Genomic DNA, 23285 nt, shown 5'->3' with positions numbered 1-23285 from the left:
TCTAAATATATCTGTCAGATCCATCTGGTCTAAAGTGTCTTTCAAGTCCATTATTTCTTTAGTGATTATCTGTCTGGTTGACCTATCCATTGCTGTAAGCGGAGTATTAAAGTCCCCTGCTATTACCACATTCTTATCTATAAGCTTGTTTCTGTTTGTGATTAATTGTTTTAGATATTTAGGTCCTACCATATTCGGTGCGTAGACATTTATGATTGTTAGTTCTTCCTGATGGATGGACACTGTAATTATTATGTACTGCCCTTCTTCATCTCTTGTTATTGTCTTTAATTTAAAGTCCAGTTTGTCTGATATAAGTATCGCTACTCCGACTTTCTTTTGATTTCCTGTAGCATGATATATATTTCTCCATCCACTTACTTTTAATCTGAAGGTATCTTCCCGTCTAAAATGAGTTTCTTGTAGACAGCATATAGATGGATTTTGTTTTTCAATCCATTCTGCTACCCTATGTCTTTTGATTGGCGCATTCAGCCCATTTACATTCAGTGTTGTTATTGAAAAAGTTGGGCTTAGAGTCATCACATCCTTTGTGGATGCATGCTTGTGGTGGTGTCTCTGGTATCTTGCATTCCTTGCAACATTTCCCTCAGAGAGTCCTCCTTAGGATTTCTTATAGGGCTGGTTCAGTGGTGACAAATTCTTTCAATTTTTGTTTATTTGGAAAGACTTTTATCTCTCCTTCTATTCTGAATGACAGGCTTGCTGGATAGAGGATTCTTGGCTGCATATTTTTTCTGTTCATCACATTGAAGATTTCCTTCAATTCCTTTCTGGCCTGCCAAGTTTCAGTAGATAGGTCTGTCACTACTCTGATAGGTTTCCCTTTTTATGTTAGTGCCCTTTTCTCCCTAGCTGCTTTCAGAATTCTCTCTTTGTCCTTATATTTTGCCAGTTTCACTATGATATGTCATGCAGAAGATAGATTGAAGTTGCATCTGAGGGGAGTTCTCTGTGCCTCTTGGATTTCAATGTCTGTTTCCTTCCCCAGATTGGGGAAGTTCTCTGGTATAATTTGTTCAAGGTCTCCTTCAGCACCTTTCCCTCTCTCTTCCTCTTCTGGAATGCCTATGATATGGATGTTGTTCATTTGATTGTATCTCTGAGCTCTCGAACTCTCCTTTCATGTTCCTGGATTAGTTTATCTCTCTTTTTCTCAGCTTCCTCTTTTTCTATAATTGTTTCTTCTAAATCACTTATTCTCCCTTCTGCATCTTCAATCCGTGCATTGGTACCTCCGTTTTATTATGCATCTCATTTATAGCATTTTTAAATTCATCACAACTATTTTTAAGCTCCATAGTCTTTGTAGCAATAGTTTCTCTGATGTCTTCCATGCTTTTTTCAAGCCCTGTTATTAATTTTATGACTATTGTTCTAAATTCTTGTTCAGTTATGTTGCTTATATCTGTTTTGAGCAGTTCTTTAGCTGTCATTTCTTCCTGGTACTTCTTTTAAGGAGAGTTCTTCCATTTCATCATTTTGGTTAGCTTTCTAGCTCTTGTTAATTTTAAAAGCTTGTTACGGACTCTGCCCCTGTGGGTGCTGTTGTATTAAAGTGGGCTCTTTGTCCTGGGCCTGTCCGTTCAGGATGTGTTCTTTGAATGGTGTCACTTGGTTTCTCTTGTTGAGACTTTGGTTATTTTATTTCCTGGATTTATAGCCCTGGATCATGGATGTAGGGGAGCCATTTAGGATCACTCATATAAGGGCAACACCCCAACATGAGATAGAGGTGATCTAACTTGCAGTGCTGGTGACACCATCACTATAGATCCGCCATCTCAATGTGCCACAAAACTCTGTCTGCATAAAGTTCCTGGACTGGACAGGATTTGGAAGCCAAGGCAGAAGTCCTGGTTTCCTAAACCTCATGCCCAGGCTTGGAATACCTGTCACTCATGTGCCGGGAAAGGATAAATTGCCCACATGCAGTGAAGTGAGGAAACAAAAATCTGCAGAAATTCTTTATAATTATGAAAGCTAATCTTTTATGTTTTGTTATATATTTGGAAATATCTCCTCAAATTCTCTTCTTTAAAAATTTTATGATGTCTCTTGACATTTAGAAGGTTCCATTTTCCCTCCTCCCCAACCACACACAATTTGCTGCAATACATTTGCCACTCTTTAGTTTTCTTTTAGATTTTGTGCTTTTTTTTGGTCTTTCTTTTCTAGATATCACAAATATGTTATACTATACTTTATCTTAATAGTTACAAAGTTTCTCTTCCCACATATAGGACCTTAATCGACATGGAGTCTTTTGCATTTGGTATTTTTATTTGTTTATAAATATAAAGGTCTAATTTTCTTCTGGAAAACCAATTATTCCAACTGCATTTATTAACTCACATATTCTTTTCCACTGATTTGTAATATCTCTTTTATCTTATGCTTAGTTTTTCCTTGATTTTCTCTTCTGTTTCAGTGAACTTTTGTTCAATATATCCTAAATTTCTTCCATTACTAAAGCTTCATTGAAGACATGTATTTTGAGGAATAGCACATTCTCTTTGTTGTTTCTTCATAAATGCTTTAACTATTCTTGGACCTTTATTCTTTTTTTTTTTTTTACTATTTTTTTTTTATTTATTTCTAGGAGAGAGAGAGAGAGAGAGACAGGGTGAGCAGGGGAGGGTCAGAGAGAGAGGGAGTCACAGACTGAAACAGGCTCCAGTTGTGAATGACATTTTTTTTCTATTGGATTTTACAAATAATTATTACCACTATATAAGTATTTGTATGTTGTACTGTTGGAAGAGATTTTGTATCTAGCCAGCCTACTGAGTTCTAAGAGTTTTAATAATTTAGAGTTTCTTGGATTTTGTATGTAAAAAATCCTATCTCCAAAAAATAACAATTTTGAGTTTTCTTTCCAGTTCTTAAACTTTTTCCTTATTTTATTGTTTTGCCCAAAATATCCAGCACAATGCTAATACCAGCAATGATCACAGGCATCCTTCTTGGTATCTGACCTTAGCACGAATACCTCTGGTTTCACCATTAAATGTGATGCTTCCTTCCATTTGGCAGCTCCCTTTTATGGGTTAAGAAAGACGCCATTCTATTTCTAGTTTGCTAACAAAAATCTTATTAAGAATAAGTTTTGAGGGGCTCCTGAGTGGCTCAGTCGGTTAAGCTTCCAACTATGGCTCAGGTCATGATCTTGCAGTTGATGGGCTCAAGCCCCACATCCGGCTCTATGCTGACAGCTCGGAGTTTGTATTTTTTTTTTAAATGTTTTATTTATTTCTAGGAGAGAGAGAGAGAGAGAGAGAGAGCAGGGGAGGGTCAGAGAGAGAGGGAGTCACAGACTGAAACAGGCTCCCCAACGCGGGGCTCAAACCCACGAACCGCGAGATCATGACCCAAGCGAAAGTCGGATGCTTAACCGACTAAGCCACCCACGCGCCCCTCGGAGTTTGTATTCTGTGTTTCCCTCTCTCTTTGCTCCTCTCCCACTCGCACTCTGTCTCTCTCTCTCTCAGAAATAAATAAACATTAAAAAGAATAAGTTTTGAATGTATTTTAATTAATGGGTTTTTTTTGTGTTTAATGTCATAAAATTATTTCATTTTTCTAAAAAATTTTCACTCCCTCTATGGATATGTCCTATTTTTATTCCTAGTATTCCTAGTATTACTGGGCTTGTGACTTCTTTCTTTGATCATTCATGCCAAAGATAGTTATTACTTATTAATCTATTAAAAAATCAATTTCGGGAGAACGTCTGAGTGGTTCAGTTAAGCATGGAACTCTTGGTTTCAGCTCAGGTCACAATTTCACAGTTCATGGGTTTGAGTCATGCGAGCTGGACCCCACACTGACAGTGAGGAGACTGCTTGTGATTCTCTCTCCCTCTCTGCCCCTCCACCAACTTCTGAAAATAAATAAATAAAAAGTTAAAAAACCAAAAATCTATTTTGGTTTTCTTAAACATCTACTGGTTATTTTTCCCCCATTTTATTAATTTCTGTTTTTATTTTTAGTATTTCCTTTTTTCTACTTTATTTTTCTTCCTTTTTCTAGTTTGATATGTGAAACTCTCCATTAATTTTCAGACTTTCCTATTTTCTAATATAAGTATTTAAATTCATTCTAAATGCTACTAAAAAATTTGATTATAGTATTTTCTTTGACCTTCAGTTTAAATATTTCATAATTTCCATAATTTTAACAAATAAATTACATACAAATGTGTTTCAGTTTAATCCATTTTAGCTTTATTGTTGATTTAAAATTGTACTGTATTATGATAAAAAGGTGGGATGTCTATAATTTAGATTCTTTGAAGAGTGTCGAGATTTTTGAGTATCTGTAAGTAAACTTTCGAAGAATATTTTTTATTGGTTGGGTTCAGGATTTTACCCACAGATGTACTAAAAGCCCAAGCTTATTAATACTATTCAGATGTTCTCTATTGTAATTCTTTTGCATGATATACTAGTTTCAGAAAAATATGTTTCAGACCCACCACAACTGTCTCCTTTTGAGGTCATTTTTCTTTTCAATAATTCCTATTTTTCCTCTACATATTTTCATTTTTGTTGGATATATACAAGTTCATAATTGTTATTTTAAATTTTGCTTTGTTTAATGATACCATGTCCATCCATAGACTCATGAACACTTTTGGCTAAGTTCTACATTATCTGATACTAGTATTGTTCCAATGCTTTGTTGTAATATGTACCTGCCTATTATTTATTTCTATATTTTATTTTTAACCTTATAATTTTTTGTCTCACTTGTATCTTTTTAAATAGCATATTGCTTGATTCTGTTCATATTAACAATTATAAAATTTTGTCTCTAATAAATGTAGTCCATTTTACATTTATTGTAAGTTGCTGATATATTTCATCTACGTTATGCCAATATTATTGCATTTTCTATTTACCAGATTTTGTTCTTTATTTTTTAAATTTTCTTTCCTACTTTCTATTACATTGTTAGATTTTGTTCCTTTTGTTTGGGTAGCCTTTATTTTCTTCATCCTTATGTTTGTAACATGCATACACTGCTTGATTTTTGTAAAAAATTAAAAAAAAAAACTAATCAGTATCTTTTTCTTCCTCCAAGACTAGACAATAACCTCTTTTGACTATATTCTCCCTCAACATCTTTCATGTTGTTTTATATCTCTCTTAGAGAGAGAGAGAGAGAGAGAGAGAGAGAGAGAGAGAGAGGAAGGGGCAGAGAGACAGAGACACAGGATCTGAAGCAGGCTCCAGGATCTGAGCTGTCAGCACAGATCCAATTGGGGCTTGAACCCACAGGCTATGAGATCATGACCTGAGCCAAAGTCAGACACAACCGACTGAGCCACCCAGGTGTCCCTTTAGTATGATTTTTAAAAACAAAATAATCGTTTACTTTATTATAGTCAATACTTTATTAAGTCAATACTTACAAAAATATGTCAGCATTTTCTCTGTTTATAATTGTTTGTCATGGCCTGTGCCTTCTTCACTTTTAATTATTGCCCAAGTCTAATCCTTTAGTCATTCTTAAGGTTCTATATGTGTGTGAAATTTCTTGAAGCCCTTTATGAGTTAAAATACCTTTACTTCACCCTCAATTGTAAGTGAGAGTTTATTCAGGTATATAATTAACATTTCTTTTCTCTCAAGACTTTGAAGGTTTATTCCATTTTTTTTCTGGCATTTCTAATTATTGATAATATACTAATTTGATGGATCCTAAGTAAATATGGTTTTAAGATTTTTTCTTTATTCTTGTATTCTTCATCTTAATTATGATGTATCTGGGTTTGAGCTTTCACTTAATTTATCTTGCTCAGGACTCAAGATTTTCCATTCTGTGGACTCATTTCTTTAATTATAGAAAATTCTTGACATTAACTACTATGAACATATCCCATTTTTATCACTACCTCTATACCTATTTAACAAACTATAGTCTCTCTTTTTTTTTAATTTTCTATTTAAATTTTACTTACTTAACATACAGTGCAATATTGGTTTCCAAAATTTGGTAATTCATCACTTACATACAACACCCAGTGCTTATCACAAGTGCTCTACAGTTTCTCCTAAGATACTATCAAATATATGTAAAGATTCCTTTTATCTTTCTGGCCTTGTAACTTCTCTTTTGTCTATCTCATCTTTATTAAGTTACTCTTGGACTTTCTAATAGATGAATCTTAAAATCTCAGTGGTTCTATTCATAAAATTCTATTATTATGTAAAATCAGGGATGCCTGATTGGTAGTAGGCTCTCCTCTCAGCAATGACTTAAGCAAGCAAGTTCATCTTTTACTTTTTAAAGTTTATTGATTTTGAGACAGAGAGAGACAGAGAGAGACAGACAGAGAGAGAGAGAGAGAGAGAGAGACGATGCAGGACAGACAGAGAGGGAGAGAGGGAATACCTAGCAGGCTCCTCACTGTGAGCACAAAGCCGGATGTGGGGCTCAAACTCAAGAACCACAAGATCATGACCTGAGATGAAATCAAGAGTCAGACAAAGCGACTGAGCCACCCAGGTGCCCTCAAGAAAGTTCATCTTATCCTATGTTTCCATCATTTTCAACTAACGGCTTCTGGGTTTATCACATCTGCCTTAAGTGAGCACAGAAGAAGCTTAGAGAGCGTGAGTGGGATGGTTTTATGGGGAAGCTGGATGTTATTGAACATATCACTTTGACAACATTACATTGGCTAGAACTCAACAGTATAGCCCCACCTAACTGCAAGAGAATCTGGGGGAAATAGTCTAATCATATTGTATTAGTTTTCTATTTCTACTGAAACAAATTACCACAAACTTAATGGCCTAAAACAACACAAATTTACTAGTTTAATTCTACAGGTTAGAAATCTGACACATGTCTCACTGGGCTAGGGTGTCAGCAGGGCTGCATTCCTTCTGGAAATTCTAGGAGCAAACCTGTTTCCTTGCTTTTTCAGTTTCTAGATATTCCTCGCTTTATGGTCTCCCGTTCTCCATCTTCAAACTAGCAAAACTTAACCAATCCCCATCCACAGAACACTCTAGCCTTCCATTGTTATGTATTTTTCTCTGACACCTTTCAATCTCCTGCTTCCAGTTTTAAAGACTCTTATGATTCCATTGTGCCCACACAGATAATCCAGGATAATATCCCTAGTTAAGATCAACTAATTAGCAACCTCAATTCTGTTTCTTTTGTCTTGAGAGAAAAATTTAATGGAAAAATTTGCAATTTGTTTTGCATTTCATAGAATGTGGCTACTAGTGATGAATTAAATTTCTAATTTTCTTTAATTTTTTGGATCATGCATATTCAGGAATTGTTGCAAATAAACTGTATTACAAAATTATTTTGAATTTGAAAATCTAGTACAAAGATCAAGTTTACAGTTTAAAAAAAAGTTGAATTCATGTAGACATTTAATTCAATATTGACTTTTTAATTTTTCAACTTACTGTATTTTTAAAATTAAATTAAATTAAATTTTTAATGGTTTTTTGTCAAGTTGGTTTCCATAAAACACCCAGTGCTCATCCCATGGAGGAGGGCAACAAGTGCCCTCCTCCATGCCCATCACCCCCCTTCCCCTCTCCCCCACCCCCTTCAGCCCTCAGTTTGTTCTCAGCATTCAAAAGTCTCTCATGGTTTGCCTCCCTCCCTCTCCCCAACTATTTTTCCCCTTCTTCTCCCCCGTGGTCCTCTGTTAAGTTCCTCTTAATCCACATATATGTGCAACCATATGGTATTTGTCTTTCTCTGCCTGACTTATTTCATTAGCATAACATCCTCAAGTTCCATTCATGTTGCTACAAATGGGCAGATTTCATTCTTTCTCATTGCCATGTCATATTCCATTGCATAAATAAACCACATCTTCTTGATCCATTCATCAGTTGATGGACACTTAGGCTCTTTCCATGTTTTGGCTATTGAGCAACCTCAATTCTATCTATAGCTTTAAACCCCTTTTGCCATGTAGCCTAACATATTCAGGTTCCATGGACAGGGATTAGGATGGGAACACTTTGGGGGGTGGTGGGAATTCTACCCACCACATACGTGCCTTGGAGAAAAACGAAATTGCTTTGGTGAACAGCAAAGCAATCTCTATCATATTATCTCCTTATTTCTCTATATTGGGTCCTGGATGATTTCCCTCATATTTACCATTCATTAAGTCTTTCTTCAGTTAAGTCATTTTCTTTGTTTCCCCACCTAATGATTTTTATAATTTAATGACTGTACATTCTGTATCTGCCACTTCCGTTTTGCTTTATATCAAATAAATTTGCTCCCAATTAATACTTTCTTAAAGCTTTATGGATTCCATTCCTTCTTTCACATCTCCAAATATATTAAACCCACTTTGTTAAAAATTCCTTTTGAATTCTCTTCTTATATGTGTTACCCCAATTGTGGCTGTCTGTCATGTCAGTAGGTCACCTCAAATGTATTTTAACTTTAGTCTGTGAGCTCATCAGTTATCACTTGTTTGAATTCCTCATAAACTTCCCATTGTGTAATAATACTATTAGTACATAGATTTCATAGGTTAGTTGGTTTTTTTTTTATTAACTGTTTCTGCATTCATAGTTTCTTCCCTACATGAGTGGTTCAAATGTGAGCCTGAATTTGGCTTACCTTGAGAGTTCTATCGTTGCTTGAGACTCAATTTCCAGCCGTGGCCTGGTGCAAACCCTGACAAACAGATATAGATTAATGGTGCCCTTTTCACAGATAGTGCCTATGTGAGCCTTAGATATACAGGATAGCTAGTCCCAAATTCTTCGAAGGCACAATGTCTGTGGCCTTAACTTTCACTCCTGATCATATGTTGAAAACCCAACCTCCCAAAAAGATATAAGGGTGATGAAATCTCTTACCCACTATCAAAATTTTTGGTTCCCTCTTGATATGTGACTCTTAGAGATTTCTCTTACTAGTTTTCATTTTTAAATGAAAACTTACTAGTTTTATATTTTAAAACTTTAAAATATATTGGGCCCAACTTTTCAAAGTGATTAGAGAGGTGAAATATCCATCTTGACAGCAAGCCCCCTTTACACTGCCCTGACTCTTTATCTTCTAACATCTAGTGATGTCCCAATTTTGTTTTCTTGTTGTTCAACATTCCCATAGGAAACAAATGAGTTTTGAAAAAGTAGAAACCCCTTGTTGAAGCTATTAAGTAGCAATAGTTTGCTGCAAAAGATCTTTCAAACAAAGGAGAAAAAAGAGAAAGGAAATTGAGATAGAAGAGGAGGAGGAGAAAGATAGGTAGAGAAGGAAAACAGAAAGAACAAAAACAGCAAGATCTGGAAAGAAGAAAAACATAGAAGCAGAAAAGTTCCCATGGACTAAGAAACTAGCAATCCCCCTAAACATTGTTATTCTCTTACAAATTTAAAAGATAGGCTGCAATCCTACCCCACCACGAGAGTATTACTGAGGAAATATCCAAAAGCCTAAAGTTCATACCCCCAAACCAATCCGTAAATGGATATCTATCTGCCCACAGCACTGCATTGCACCTGATAATAGAAAATGGGATGTGACCCATGGCTGTCTTCTTTCCCACAACCTCTTCCTTATATAGTAGCTATGGAATCTGAAGTTCTCCCTAAAATACACAGATCTCATTCTTGCTTTGTTTTCTTTCAGCACTGTCTCGATCAAGTATTGGTAAGTTCTTTTACTTTTCTCCAATTCAATTCAAGGTGTCCCCAGGTTTGAATGGCAACAATGGAGATATCTAATCCCTTACCTCCTTGAGCCAGGACTGACTCAGGGGTTGGTGTTCCCAGGGGTTCCCTATTCTGATACTCCCCAAATTAAAAACAGCAACAAAAAATGCCAAACAATCACATAAACTTTTTGTGTTTCTTTTTAGGAGAACAAAAGAGTAAGTTCCTTTTCTGTTTCTTAATTCTGTTCTCTTTGGTGTATCACAGACCTGGGGATCATGCCCTAACTCTGGTTAGTCTTGTCCCTTATCTTCTTTTCCTTCTCCATCACTGAGCATTTTATCTGAAATTAATGGAAGCTTTAGAAAATGAAAAGTCCATTGATTAAGAATAAAGAGAGAATTCAAATGGTTTTTGCTGGGTATGATGATTTCAGCAAAACAAAATACCTTCTTTCACTCAGAAGCAGGAGGAAGGAAGTTGTTAAAAGGGCAGAGAATGGGAGCAAAGAGGAGAGTTGTAATTAAAAGAAGCCATGTTTGTTGAGTCCATACTTATAGGTATTAGAGATGGGAAAAGTGAAGCTCAGCGATATTATCTAACCCAAAGGCACATAGCTCATAGAAAGTGAAACTGAAGTTCTGAACACTAAGTTTTTTACTCTAAATCCCTTGCTTGTCCAACTACCCCTAGAACACCATTAAAAATATTTAATTTTTCAGGGGCACCTGTTCAGTTCAGCATCCTACTCTTGATTTCAGCTCAGGTCATGATCCCAGGGTTGTGAGACCATGTCCCTCATCAGATTCCATGCTAAGCATAAAGCCTGCTTAAGATTCTCTTTCTCTGTACCCCCTCCCAGCTCATACTCTATCTTAAAAAAAAAAAATTATTCAATTTACAGTTATCTTCCTGAACTAAAAAGCTTCAAGAAATTTAAGACATTATGCATATGTGAAAAAAATATTACTTCAATTTTTTAAATATAATTCAAAGTAAAAAATTTGAATTAAACTTAATCTCAAAATTATTTTGCTAGTCCACTACTGTGGCATAATTGTATCCTATGAATGAGGCTGTTTTATTATATATATATATGTAATATGTATCTGTTATATATATATATGTATGTATATATATGTATGTATGTATGTATGTATGTATGTATAGTATGGAATAAAAAAATAGCCAGTGCTCAGAGGGCTGGAAGAGACACAGTATTTTAAAGGACAATTGGGTTTCTTAAAACAAAACAGCAAAGAGAACATATGAAGAAGTTAGAGATAGAGGGGAATTTGCTGATCTGAATTTCAGAGAGCATGGTATGATGGGATTTTAGACCGTAAGAAAGAAAATCAGATTAGGAGTTACACTAATCATTATGATAATATGCTCCTTCAGATGAGAATGAACTTCTGATGGTGAATAAGGTAAATAGATATGTGATACATATTGGGTTGAATCTCAGAGGAAGGTGAATAATTAGTTATTATAAATAGTATCTTGCTGAAAGATGCATGGAACCTTTCATCCCTGAAGTTAAATATGCTGTGTGCTCCCACAGGATGAATGAGGCCGTCTTGAGAGGTACCTCTATAGGTATACATAGATAAGGACTGCAATTCAAAACAATAATATAAAAATATGTACAGAGTATATATGCCAGGCTCTGTACTAAGTACTTTATATCTGCATAACAATCCTATGAAGTAGATATGATTATAAATCTTGTACTTAAAATGAATAATCTTAGGCACGAAAAGTCAAGTAACTTGTACAAGGTTACACAGCTATAACATAGAGGAACTAGGATTCAAATCCAAGTATCCTAGCATCTGATCTCCCACTGTACTTCATGAAATCAATTAATCCAGACTCCTGTGGATTTTTGTTATTATTCCTCAGTGTCAGCTCCAAAAATGGTATTTAAGTCTCTTTTCTATTTCTCAGTTCAAGAGAGAGAAATGTGAGTAAGCCGGAGTTCAAAAGAAAGGAATATATAAGGCAGCTAAAGAAGGTTCAACCAAAACTTGTGTCTCCTAAGTTCCCTTAAGAGTTTCAATCTTCACACAGGCTGAAAAGAAAGAGTAAATGGCCTCTCTGCTCCTCACATGTCTTCTGGGCCTCCATCATAGCCCCAAAACACAGTATCCTCACACAGTCCATGACCTAATCACACCACAGGTGGCAGAGAGGATTTGATAATCCCTGGGGAGGGCAGTGTGAGAGCTTCTCTCTGAAGCTTCTCTTCAAAGCACATTAACTCTGATGCCTTTAAGCAAATGGCCTCAGGAATTTATCTGTGTGTCCATTTAGCATAGTTTACTAGGGAATTGAGCACATTCCTGATTACTTCTCTGCCATGAACCCTTGGTATTTGGGGAACTTCTCCCTGTCTGCCCTTTCCTAGGGAGGCCCTAACTTTAAAATGTCAGCTCTTTTGCTTCCCCATTATCCTAGACTTTATCAACTGAGGCTGAAAGACCTAGGAATACAGGACTATAGTTTATGGATTTAGACTAACTGAATCATTGAATGTTGAGCTCAACAGAGTATTGTTAAACCCTGTCCTTTTAGAGATTAGTTAAATAAGGTCCCCAAAAGATGATGTAAATGATCAAAGATCAAACTTCACACAGCAATTTAACCTCCAACATAAGGCAAATAAGACAAATGGTCATACTTCTTTCACTGAATATAGTGGGGTTCATTCAATAGTAATTTATATTTCTGTACTGTCATAATTTTTATTAAAAGTTCCACAAACCTTCCCTATTATTTAGATCATTTTATAAGAGGAACCCTCCAGAGATTAATAAAAGAACAGAAAAAAAAGGAGAGTCAATATGTAGGAAAGTAGTTAATTTGCATTGTGAAGGAATATTCCAAAAGGAACAGAAAGAGAAAACCATGTGGGGTACAGAGAAAAGTGCACTGAACCAAACTCAGAAAAATTGGAGGCTAAAACTGCATATAACTTTTATTTTAAAAAATACTTTAATGTTTATTTATTTTTGAGAGAGAGACACACACAGAACACGAGTGGGGGAGGGGCAGAGAGAGAGAGAGAGAGAGAGAGAGAGAAAGACACAGAATCTGAAGCAGGCTGCAGGCTCCAAGCTGTCAGCACAGAGTCCAATGTGGGGCTTGAACCCACAAACCGTGAGATTATGACCTGACCCGAAGTTAGATCACTGAGCCACCCAAGCACCCCCATAAAACTGCATATAATTTTTAGCACACTCAAGCACAGAACTTCTCTTCTCTCAGTCTCAGGTTTTTTTAATAAAATTAGAAACTTTTTTTTTAGAGTGAGAGAGCACACACAAGCATGGTCAGAAGGGGGTGGGAAGGATAGAGAGAGAGAGAGAGAGAGAGAGAGAGAGAGAATCATAGTAGGCCCCATCCTCAGCACAGAGCCAGATGGGATCTCCAGGCTGATTCTCATGACACTGAGATCATGCCCTGAGCTGAAATCAAGTGTCAGATGCTTAACTGGCTGAGCCACCCAGGTGCCCCAAATTGGAACCTTTCTAACATTGCCTTGCTTTGGTTCTTGAAGCTATTACATAATGGAGAGGAGATTTTCCAAACTGAGAAAAGAAAGGAAGAGGGAGAAATGGAAAACAGAGAAAAGAAAAGGTGCTGAATGAAATCAGAATATTTAAAATATAGTAACCCTGGATCCTCTCCTGGCCACTTTTACTCCTGGATAGTGTCCAAGGGGGAAGAAGGTTCAAGACCTGCAAGGGTGGTAATCCATGTGCCTATGGGGGAATGGAGGGTCTAAAGTATCCTGAGGGCACAATTTCTGGAAAGACTCCCGGGAAATGGGTGGATTATTTAAACCATTAACTCTAAACTGATTTGAATATTTGTAATTAGTCTTAGCTTTGGTGCAAGGATCCATGAGTAAGTTTTTCTTCTCCTTTCAAAATCTGATATTGTAGGGCTCTGATCTGTTCCCTGCTATGTCAGAGTGGCCAAGCTTGAAGCTCATCATTCTCTGCCTTCTCCTTCATTTGTTATCTTACCTACATTATGCTTACCTGTCTCCTCTTCTTGTCTTAAAGAAAATTCCTCCTCTTATGTCTGGTTATTGGACCTCCTCTCCCAGTTTCACCTTCTCTTCAACAGTCACAGCTTCTCTTTTCTATATCTTTGTATTCTCCTCTTCCATTAACTCCCCTCTCCTTAACGTATAGAGCAGGTTTGGTTTTCTTCCATCCCAAACAGACCCTCCCTTGACTCTGTGTCCCTCTCTAACTACAAGCCCCCCAGCCCCACAAAGAAGAAAATTATGCTCTTTACTTTGGCTGTGGGCTTTGGAATAAGTTACTGTTCATCTCTATTATTGAAAACATGCGTTATTTCTCCATGAATTGGGAGTGGTATAATAAGACTTTTCAAAACCCCTTTAAAAATAAGTTTGCTTATTTATTAATGTATTATAAATAAACAGAGAGGCTGTTACATAATGCAGGCTCTGGAGCCAGGCTGCCTGGAGTTGCATTCCAGCTCCTTATTTACTGGCTCTTTGAGCACAGGCAAGTTATTTAACCTGTCATTAAGCTTTTAAAACAGTTATATAACTAATTTCAACAACCAACTGAAAAACAAACAACAGAAGAGAGATGTGAGTAAAAATATAAGACACGAATGGAGAAGAAAAATTAAGGCTTAAATCAGTCTCCTGGAACTGATTTCCATTTATTGCCAAACCAAGATGAACATATTTTCTAAACAAAGGAATAATGAGAGGAATAAGGTGCAGAAAAGTAAGGCAATCAGAGAAAATCTCTCTTACACCCTCCCCCCACACACACAAATTCAGAAACAAGAAACAATCCTGGTTGGACAGATTTTCTTCTTCTAAGCTATGTGCTTCTGAAAGAAGTTTTCATATTGAATATTTACTTTTGGTCATACTTACAACTAGTAAAATTGCTTCTTGTTCAAAGATGATAATTTCATAATTTTCTCTAAAACGTATCACAACTTCCAGGTGCGTCACAACCTCAACAGGTTTGTGCATCACAGGTTTGACTTCAATGTGACCCAACAGTGGTGCCTGGGTGGCTCAGTCAGTTGAGCATATGACTCCGGCTCAGGTCATGATCTCACGGTTTGTGGGTTTGAGTCCCGCATCGGGCTCTGTGCTGACAGCTCAGAGCCTGGAGCCTGTTTCAGATTCTGTGTCTCCCTCTCTCTCTGCCTCTCTCCCACTGGTTCTCTGTCTCTCTCTGTCTTAAAAATAAATAAAACAAAAGAAGAATTTTTAAAAATAAAAATAAATGTGACCCAACCAATACCTGTGATTAAATTAAAGAAAGCAAGGGGATTCATTTGGTCTATCTCAACTCAGCCACAGCCTGTGGTGAGGCAGATCTCACACTGCACTGTTGTGGAAGTATGTAGGATGCACACTTAAATCCCTTCCTTTTTAAAGGAAAGCCTCCAAATTGGCAATCCACTAGCCCAATGTCACCTGCACATTGGTTGACCAGCAAAGATTTATTGTAAATTTTGCATATGAATGCTTCTAGATGGGGTATGCAGTTTTCAAACTCCCAACTTCCTTACTACCCTGAATAGATGACAGATTCACAATCTCAAGCCTCAGGAGACTTGCTGAGGCAACTGAGCATGTGACCCCCCCCACACAAGGACAACCAGTATTTCTATTTAGTATGGAAATTTTGATATTCTCTATGAGAACTAATTCTGATATTTTCATTAGGAAGACTATCCATAGAAGTGAGGTCTTTAATCTAAAATTACATAATACTTAGTATTTTGGCAGGATATTCAAATCTTATAATTAAGTTTTTTATCTACTTCTTCACTCTGAAAATAAGCAAAACCTTTCACTCTTGTGCTTATTTGCTGTCAACCAGGCAAGGCCACAAATTCTCAGTTCAAAATTTTTTGAAAATATATGATATACATTCCACCTCTGCTTATGCCTTTGCCTGTGGCAGGTATCAGTAGGTGATCGCAGTTCTCTTTACTGTTCAGCCCACATACAATCTAAAATTCTTCTCATCTCCAGAGTGCTGCTACTAATTGATCAGATTTAGTACCTTAACTAAAATATATTTTCCATTTGTGATATGGGTTAATATTCTTAAATATTAAATATATGGGGGCTGTCTTTTGTAAATTATCTTTATTTGGTAGTGGGAATGAAGGTATGTTACCTTGGTCTATAATACAAAAAAGGTGATATTTCTTCCCAAGTGCTGAGATCTCATCATTTCTATGAAAAGCTACCATTTCCTCCCAAACACAACAACAAACAAAATTGAGTCATAAATACACAAGTAAAAACTATAATTATTTCAAGAGAAATCAATTATATATTTTTCAACTCACTAAAAGCTTTCTTGTTACGTATAATTTTTTAAAATAATACTTCCGCATTTAAAGGATGGTCAACAAAGAGAAATAAAAGTACATAAAAAAAAGATTTGAATAGGTAAAAGAAGAAAGAGTGGGAAGGAAAACAATAGAAAGGTAGAATTTCAGTGAAGATGTCCAGAACAGGAAAATGGAAGACCAAAGTAGGTTCTAAAAGTCCAAATCATAGATTTACACATACAGAAAACCTTCAAAATCACATGGGAAAATTAGCTCATCTCATAAATAAACTTGTTTCAGTAAAGAGGCTTTTAACATCTTCAAGTAAGACTGGTTACTCGCAAGGCAGAAGCTACGGTTCTTGACTGCTCCCAAATCTCACTGCAATGTCAGCAGATGTGACTAAGGTACTGAGGTAACTAAGGAATATAAAAGTATATTTTTTAAGAGTTGAACCCAACAGATTAACAAGCAAAAAAAAAAACAAAAACAAAAAACAAAAACCAACACAATGAAATACTCATGAAAATGTACTGTCACCAGCATTCAGAACTTTCCAAATGATGGTAAGGAATAAGAGGGAAAAATAAAGAAAGTAAAAAGAAAGTAAACTGAAGCTGAATGCCTTAAACACAGTGAAAACTTTCTATTTTGCCAAAGGGTTTCATTCCTTTGTAGTCACCGAATACTTCTTTCATAACAATTTTGACAGAACTTTTCAGCTTTCCTAACCATTATGACTCTTGATTTTTCACTGCAGCCATTCGATATAAGAAAGGAGATATCATTTTCATTTTAAAGTTTAGAAAAGTAATGTTCCAAAGGTTTAGAGACTTACCTAGTCATAGAACCAAAGAGTAGTAAAGCTGGGACTCTCTAGTCTTGGATTTTAACCTCAAGACTATTTGTACCTCACATGTGGGGAGGAGGGAATAGGACCGTCTACATTTCATGTTCTCTAAAAGTCTAAACCTATATAAGATTATATTTGTAATATTTTTTTGCTTAAACAACAAACATTTATCTCTCATAGTTCTTCTCAATTTTCATTATAGGTAATACAAAAGCCTTCAAAGCAACTCCAGAACCTTTATGTAAGTTTTTCCTATTTCTCAGCTTAGTTCTTTTATCTTCTTCTACAAAGTGTCTACTACTGAGGAAGCTGGGGTGGAGGTTGAGGAGGCACAAAAAAAGGAAGAGGAAAGGAGAACAACAACTTACTATTTAACTGTTCTCCTTTGCCTTTACCAGCATGAGTAACTTGAGGCTGATTTCAGGATCTCTCTAAGTAACTGATGATTTTCTTATTTAGCAAAGTAAAAACTCTAATAAAATTGATTAATAAGTGAAAGGGAAAATCCTGTGATTAAATGTAGTTGTGTATCAAAAACAAATAGATACTTCTTGAAGGATCTGACAATAGAAAGATAGCAAAAATTGAAAACAAGAAAAATAATTACAGGAAATATGATCTTTTGGGTCACCTGAGGGGAAAAAAGGGGGAAAATACAGACTGACCTTCTTACTGCTTTCCATGTAAATGTAATATGTAGTAAATACTTGACCTGAAGCTCCCTGAAATGTACATTCTTCAGGCATGCCCTCTCCAGACTTATCTTTTTGTGTTTGTATTTTAGCAGGCACTGCAGGACCCATTAGTAAGTTTCTTTTCTGTGCTTTAATTCCCATGTGTTTTGCTTTACTACACTGTTATACACTGTTAGAATATGCAAGACATTCCTAGTCATGGATGTTTTTATTTCCTCCTGTACAAATTGCCAATTCTTTTGTCCTTCTTTATTTCCTATTCTTTTTTTTTTAAGTTTATTTATTTTGAGAGAGAGAGAGAAGGAAAGAGAACATCCCAAGCAGGCCCTGCACTGTCAGCAAAGAGCCCAATGAGGGGCTCAAACTCACAAACCATGAGATCATGACCTGAGCCTAAGGCAGACACTTACCTGACTGAGCCACCCAGGTATCCCAATGCTTCTTTTTCTTATTTTAACAAGCTTGGAGCGTCTGTAAGGAAGTACTATCACTTTTGGTTTTCTCAAAATCTTGAGATTAATTAGCAAAGAGAAAAGTGTTAGAAAGGCAGGAAGTCCTCTTGCTAAAAATCCCAATCACACTCAGAGGAAGAGAGCAGTGTGTCCCAGCTCACTGATTGAGGGTCCCTAGGTTGCTGTGGATGGTGGTATGGAATGTACATGCCCTGCAATTAACAAAGAATCAGTCTGGAGGAAGTGTCCAGATCGCATTTAAAGGACATTACATCAAACATCTCTGGCAGAAGCACTGGTAGAGAATAAAAAATGAGGGATGGGAAAGAAGCAGTTGATTTTGAAAAGAAAAAAATAATAAATGGACACAGTGACATATAAATGCTCTTAGATTTTTACCAATCTGTTAATGGCCTTGCTGATTAAAATGGATCCAAGGATCTGCATCAGCATCACTTTGGAGTTTGTTAGAAATGCAGAATTTCCACATAATGCCTACTAAATCAGAATCTGCATTATTCACAAGATCCCCAGGTGGTTTAGAACCACTACTTTGCAGGGGTTTCAATCCTCTGTAGGTAGAAAAGAAATAAGAAGTTGAGTGTTCTTGAGCTAAGTATAACTAGCTCCTCCATCCCTTCAGATTCTCCACAGGAAGAGTAGCCTTAAAGCCAGTGACAAGAAAAATGAAACTTACCAAGGCTTCATTCATTTCTTAACATACTTCTGTCCATCGCTGCTAAGGATGTTCAGACCTTGAGCTCCTGGGGCAGGACCAACCCTAAAGGAGAAGAAGAATGATTTGTGGGTTAGGGCTCATGGCAAATCACACTCTGTGTCTACTCCTCCTGGAGCATTTGTACACATGAAACATGATTTAAAAAAATCAAAAGTCAATCAAGAGTAAACACTGTCAAGAGTAAACACTGAGGAAGTGTCACTAAACTATATGTAGCCCAAGAGATACAGAGAGGTGTCTGTGCATATGTGTTTGTAAAGGAGAAGGCTATTATTGCTAAGCATGTGGGTCTAGTGCCTCAATCCCTTTATCCACTAACTTCACCTACAAAAGTCTGAAGCCTGCCCAAGAGTTTCTATTCTCTCTTATGCTAAGATATTGTAGGCCAAGTTACTCTGATGATTAAGGTCACCCACAAGAGAGAGAAATTCCCACTTTCTCCTTCAGAAGATGAGGCTATAGATTTTGTTCAAATGAGACCAGTTGGAAGAATGGCAATTGTCTGTGGAATCTACTTAGTTACAGTGACCCATCAAGACAGGAACCTTGACCCCTGGATCCCTGCAGCTCCAACTGTCGGATCCCAGTAATTACGAGGGTGGGAATGAAGAATGACATTTATGTGCTCCTCTGATGAAGTAGAAATATTTTTCCTTGTGTCTGTTATTTATGATGTTTTCCCCAAAATAATTTCAACTCACACTTAATTTTCTGTGCCAAATAACCATTCTAATTAATCTGTCTTGCTTTTCTCATATTTTAGCTGGAGCCATTGGACCCATAAGTGAGTTCCTTTTCTGTTTTCTAATTCTGACACTCTTTGGTCTTCTGTGGTATATGGGACTTCTCCTCACCCAAGCTCTTTCCATTTCTAGGCCTTCCCATCCACACTTCTTGATTATATTTGATTTACTGACACCTCTAATGCCCAGACCATCAGGGAAAAAAACAAAACAAAATGAAACAAAACAGCCTGAACTGATACTAAGTTTAAGACAAGGGAAAGCTAAATCATTCATATTTAAAATAATGGCCAAGAAAAAAATTCTCTCAACTATGATAAAAATGGTTAAAACAATTACTGTGGACTCTTCCTAAACTGAGGGTAATGCTACAAGAAGAGCAGGTAATTCTAGAAGACAAAAGAATAAGCATGATAAAGACCAAAGAGGAGGGTGGTGAAAAATGGCCAAAAGACATTGTACCTACCCCTAGGAGTGTCAATCCTTTGAGATAACCAAGTGTTGGGAAGGGCAAAGAAAAGAGGAGGGATGAGAGTGAAGAAAGATTTACAACATTCAGCCCAGGTTCTATACATCCCCCTTTGCCATTTAAGATGAACACTGACTTGATCTGGTGGGAGGGCTATGGGACTCCTTTGCTAAAATTATCTACTGATCTGTAGTAATAATTCTCCCTCTGGTTGAGTTGCTTCACAGGTTCTTTAAAAAGAATATTGGTGGCATGATCATTCTAATAATATCAAACCACACTGATTTTCTTCTTTTTTGTATTTCAGTGCAATTCACAGCACCAATTCGTAAGTATCAAATTTGTTTCTCCACTCTGGTTTCTTTAATTTCTTACCTACAAGGTCTTAAGTATTGACCTACCCTGTTTCCTTAATACCATGTTTCTCAACTTCCCTAGCATTCCTATTACACAAATTTCAAAGAAGCTGTGCATGAAGTAGATAAACTGCAAAGCCCATGGGCTAACATAAGAAAATAGAAAAGAAAAGGACCCTCTTAATAGCAGTCATAATGCCCTGTCAGCAAGGGAACGTTCACTTTTCAAATAACAGTAAGTCCCTAATGAAACGAGGAGGAAAGAGAGAGAAAAATTTTTTTAAAGAGGACATTATAAATTAGTAATGGAATGAGTCTATCCCAATCCTCTAAAAGTTTCAAACATCACTGAAAACAAGGTGGGGGAGGGGGACTCTATTCCTCTAAGTCCCCCATATTGTACAATAGGGAGCCTATCCGAGGATTGTCATGCAAGCAATCGCTTGATGTTCCTAGGATTTCTACTTATGACACTCCCTCTAGAGTAAGTGTTGGAGAATGGTTATTTCCTTCACAGTGATGAAGCATACTGATTTTCTCCCTCTCTGTTTCTCAGCTGGCGGTACAGGACCTATCAGTAAGTTTACTGTCTGATTAGTCACTGTAGAGAAATTTTAATTTCCTGCAGTATCTTAGGGGCTTTTCCTTGAATCCCATGTTGGGATTTTGGGAGTTTGTGGGTTCCCATTTTCTTGGCCTTTTTTGCTTTCTTCTATCTAGCACTTCAATAAGTCATTAATAATCATGTGAATGCACATTCCACTGCTAAACACAAAGTGTAAAGTGGAGGATGAACCCTTAAAGGTTTCCAATGGCTTATCAACATCATACAAGGGATATATTTAAAAACAAAGTGAAATGAAAAGAAGTGAAATAAAAAGGGAGTAAGAAAATTAAGTTTAAGTGGAGAAGGATTTTTTCAATCACCTACAGGGGTTTAAATGGGCCAAAGGGGTGTCCTCCATTTAGTACCTTTGCTACGTACCGTCTCAGTGGATCCATTAAATAAAGAGGCCCTTATATATATATATATATATATTAAGTTGTCTTATCATCTTAGCAAAAAACACCTCAACTTCCCTACTACCGCACTGCATCTGAGCCCAAATTTAGTGGTACAGATTCTTACCAGGAAAAGCATGTAAATGAGAACTATGGCCTTCAAAGCCTGAGAGTACCTACTGATTTCTTTTCTTTTCTTTTTTTTTTTTCCTTAGAGCTCTCTCAAAAAACCATTGGTAAGTCACCTAAATCTCAATTACAATGCCTTTTGGTCCTTTAGAATGCTTAGAATTGCAAGTCAATTTCTATTTCAAGGATTCCTGTTCACAAACTCCAGGATCAAGTGTTTCCATTGCCTCATTATCCCACTCAGAATTCTTAGAGGTTAGATTCAGCGAGGTTCTTCAATAAAAAGATATTAACTCTGACGCTGAAATATAAAGTGAAAAAATAACCCCTTAGGAGTAGTCTTTTCCAAGTTATATAATCTGGTTCTTTAGAACCAACATGTAATAAAAATTTAGAACACAGCACGTAAACTTCTTGTTACTAGATTATGTTCAAAATAACGCAAATCTTAAGCTTCTTTCTATCTCTAACTGCTCTGAAAAGCTCTCTTCAAGACAGATAGCTTTATTTTCACCAATTTTTAGCAACTTGACTTATTGCATTTTTCCATAAACATTATAAATAACAGGTTCTAAGATACAGTCGCCCATAATTACATATTTATACACTAAGAGCAAATAGTTATAACTACACACACAGAATTACAATATTCTTTTTTTTTTAATTTTTTTAATGTTTTATTTATTTCTAGGAGAGAGAGAGAGACAGCGTGAACAGGGGAGGGTCAGAGAGAGAGGGAGTCACAGACTGAAACACGCTCCAGGCTCTGAGCTGGCAGTCAGCACAGAGCCCGACGCGGGGCTCGAACCCACGAACCGCGAGATCATGACCTAAGCGAAAGTCGGACGCTTAACCGACTAAGCCACCCAGGCGCCCCTGAATTACAATATTCCTAAGAAAAATTAGGAATTTTTGAAATTAGAAAACTAAAGAAATATGACTTGAGGTTCCCCATAGTCACCTGACAGAATGAATAGAAGTCCTGTATAGGTACCTGGTCATTCTTAGTGTGATTCCTTCAGGAATTTGTGAGTCATCCTTGTGCAGGTGCTGTGCTAATCTTCTCTGTATCACTCCAATTTTAGTATATGTGCTGCTGAAGCAAGCCCTCTGTGTGATCCTTTAATGGCTTACAGTTTTTCTAACCCTCACATGCATTATTTTGTTGGGCCTACCAACACTTCAATGGTGGCGGGTAAAGCAGATAGAGATGGAAAAATTGTTTCCCATAAAAATTTGTTTAATCTCAAAACAATAAGGGGAGGAGGACAATTAATAATGAAGTTAGGACTGAAGTTGTGCTCTTAGTTGAGTTCTTTCCACTACCATTTTGACGGTTCTAATAGGTTATTAGCAAGGGAAACAATAAAATTCTAATATTAGAAATCAGAGACACAAAGGCCTATGGAGAGAGGAAGTCAGAGAAAATGCAACACAAAGAGTAACACACAGAGAATGAAGATGTTAAAAAGAGAAAAATTAAAAGAAATTTGAAAAGAACAAAAGTAGGAAGAAAACCGGAAAAAGAAAGATTAAGTGAGTTGGAGACAGGAGAAGAAAAAAAAGAGTAAATGAAAATAAACAAAACTGAGAAAGAGAAGAAAAGGAAAGCTACAATTAGTCACAAACTAAAAGTTAAAAAAGAGTAAGAAAATACAGGAAAACTGAAGAAATAAAATAAAATTTGAAATGAAAATGAAAAGATTTTAGTGGCTTATACCAAAGGTAGGTGTCCTAGGAATTTTATTCTAGGATCAAGGGCAATTTTTTTTAACAGATATAGTCAAAGCAAACATTAAAT

At 36.4% G+C, this 23285-nt stretch overlaps 1 protein-coding gene and 1 non-coding gene across 2 annotated transcripts in view; one reads left to right on the top strand and one right to left on the bottom strand.

Annotated features, from left to right (window-relative positions):
• The window catches only part of TSBP1 (testis expressed basic protein 1), a gene marked incomplete at its 3' end in the record, with an annotated part of 103132 nt that overhangs the window by 16224 nt on the left and 63623 nt on the right, over positions 1-23285 (top strand). Inside the window, exons 10-17 of the mRNA XM_039223893.1 lie at positions 9664-9684; positions 9893-9904; positions 17102-17140; positions 17684-17704; positions 19549-19569; positions 20305-20325; positions 20910-20930; positions 21571-21591. Coding sequence (XP_039079824.1) covers positions 9664-9684; positions 9893-9904; positions 17102-17140; positions 17684-17704; positions 19549-19569; positions 20305-20325; positions 20910-20930; positions 21571-21591 — 177 coding nt within the window. The remainder of the gene's footprint in view (positions 1-9663; positions 9685-9892; positions 9905-17101; positions 17141-17683; positions 17705-19548; positions 19570-20304; positions 20326-20909; positions 20931-21570; positions 21592-23285) is intronic.
• LOC120225728 lies at positions 22487-22589 on the bottom strand. Its single transcript, XR_005526877.1, has one exon. It is a non-coding gene; the product is annotated as a U6 spliceosomal RNA (small nuclear RNA).

This window comes from Hyaena hyaena, unplaced genomic scaffold (genome assembly GCF_003009895.1).
Source record: "Hyaena hyaena isolate Hyena2069 unplaced genomic scaffold, ASM300989v1 scaffold_1493, whole genome shotgun sequence".
Lineage (NCBI taxonomy): Eukaryota > Metazoa > Chordata > Mammalia > Carnivora > Hyaenidae > Hyaena > Hyaena hyaena.
The sequence above is the reverse complement of the archived record's forward strand: the minus strand, read 5'-3'. Positions and strand labels throughout refer to the sequence as shown.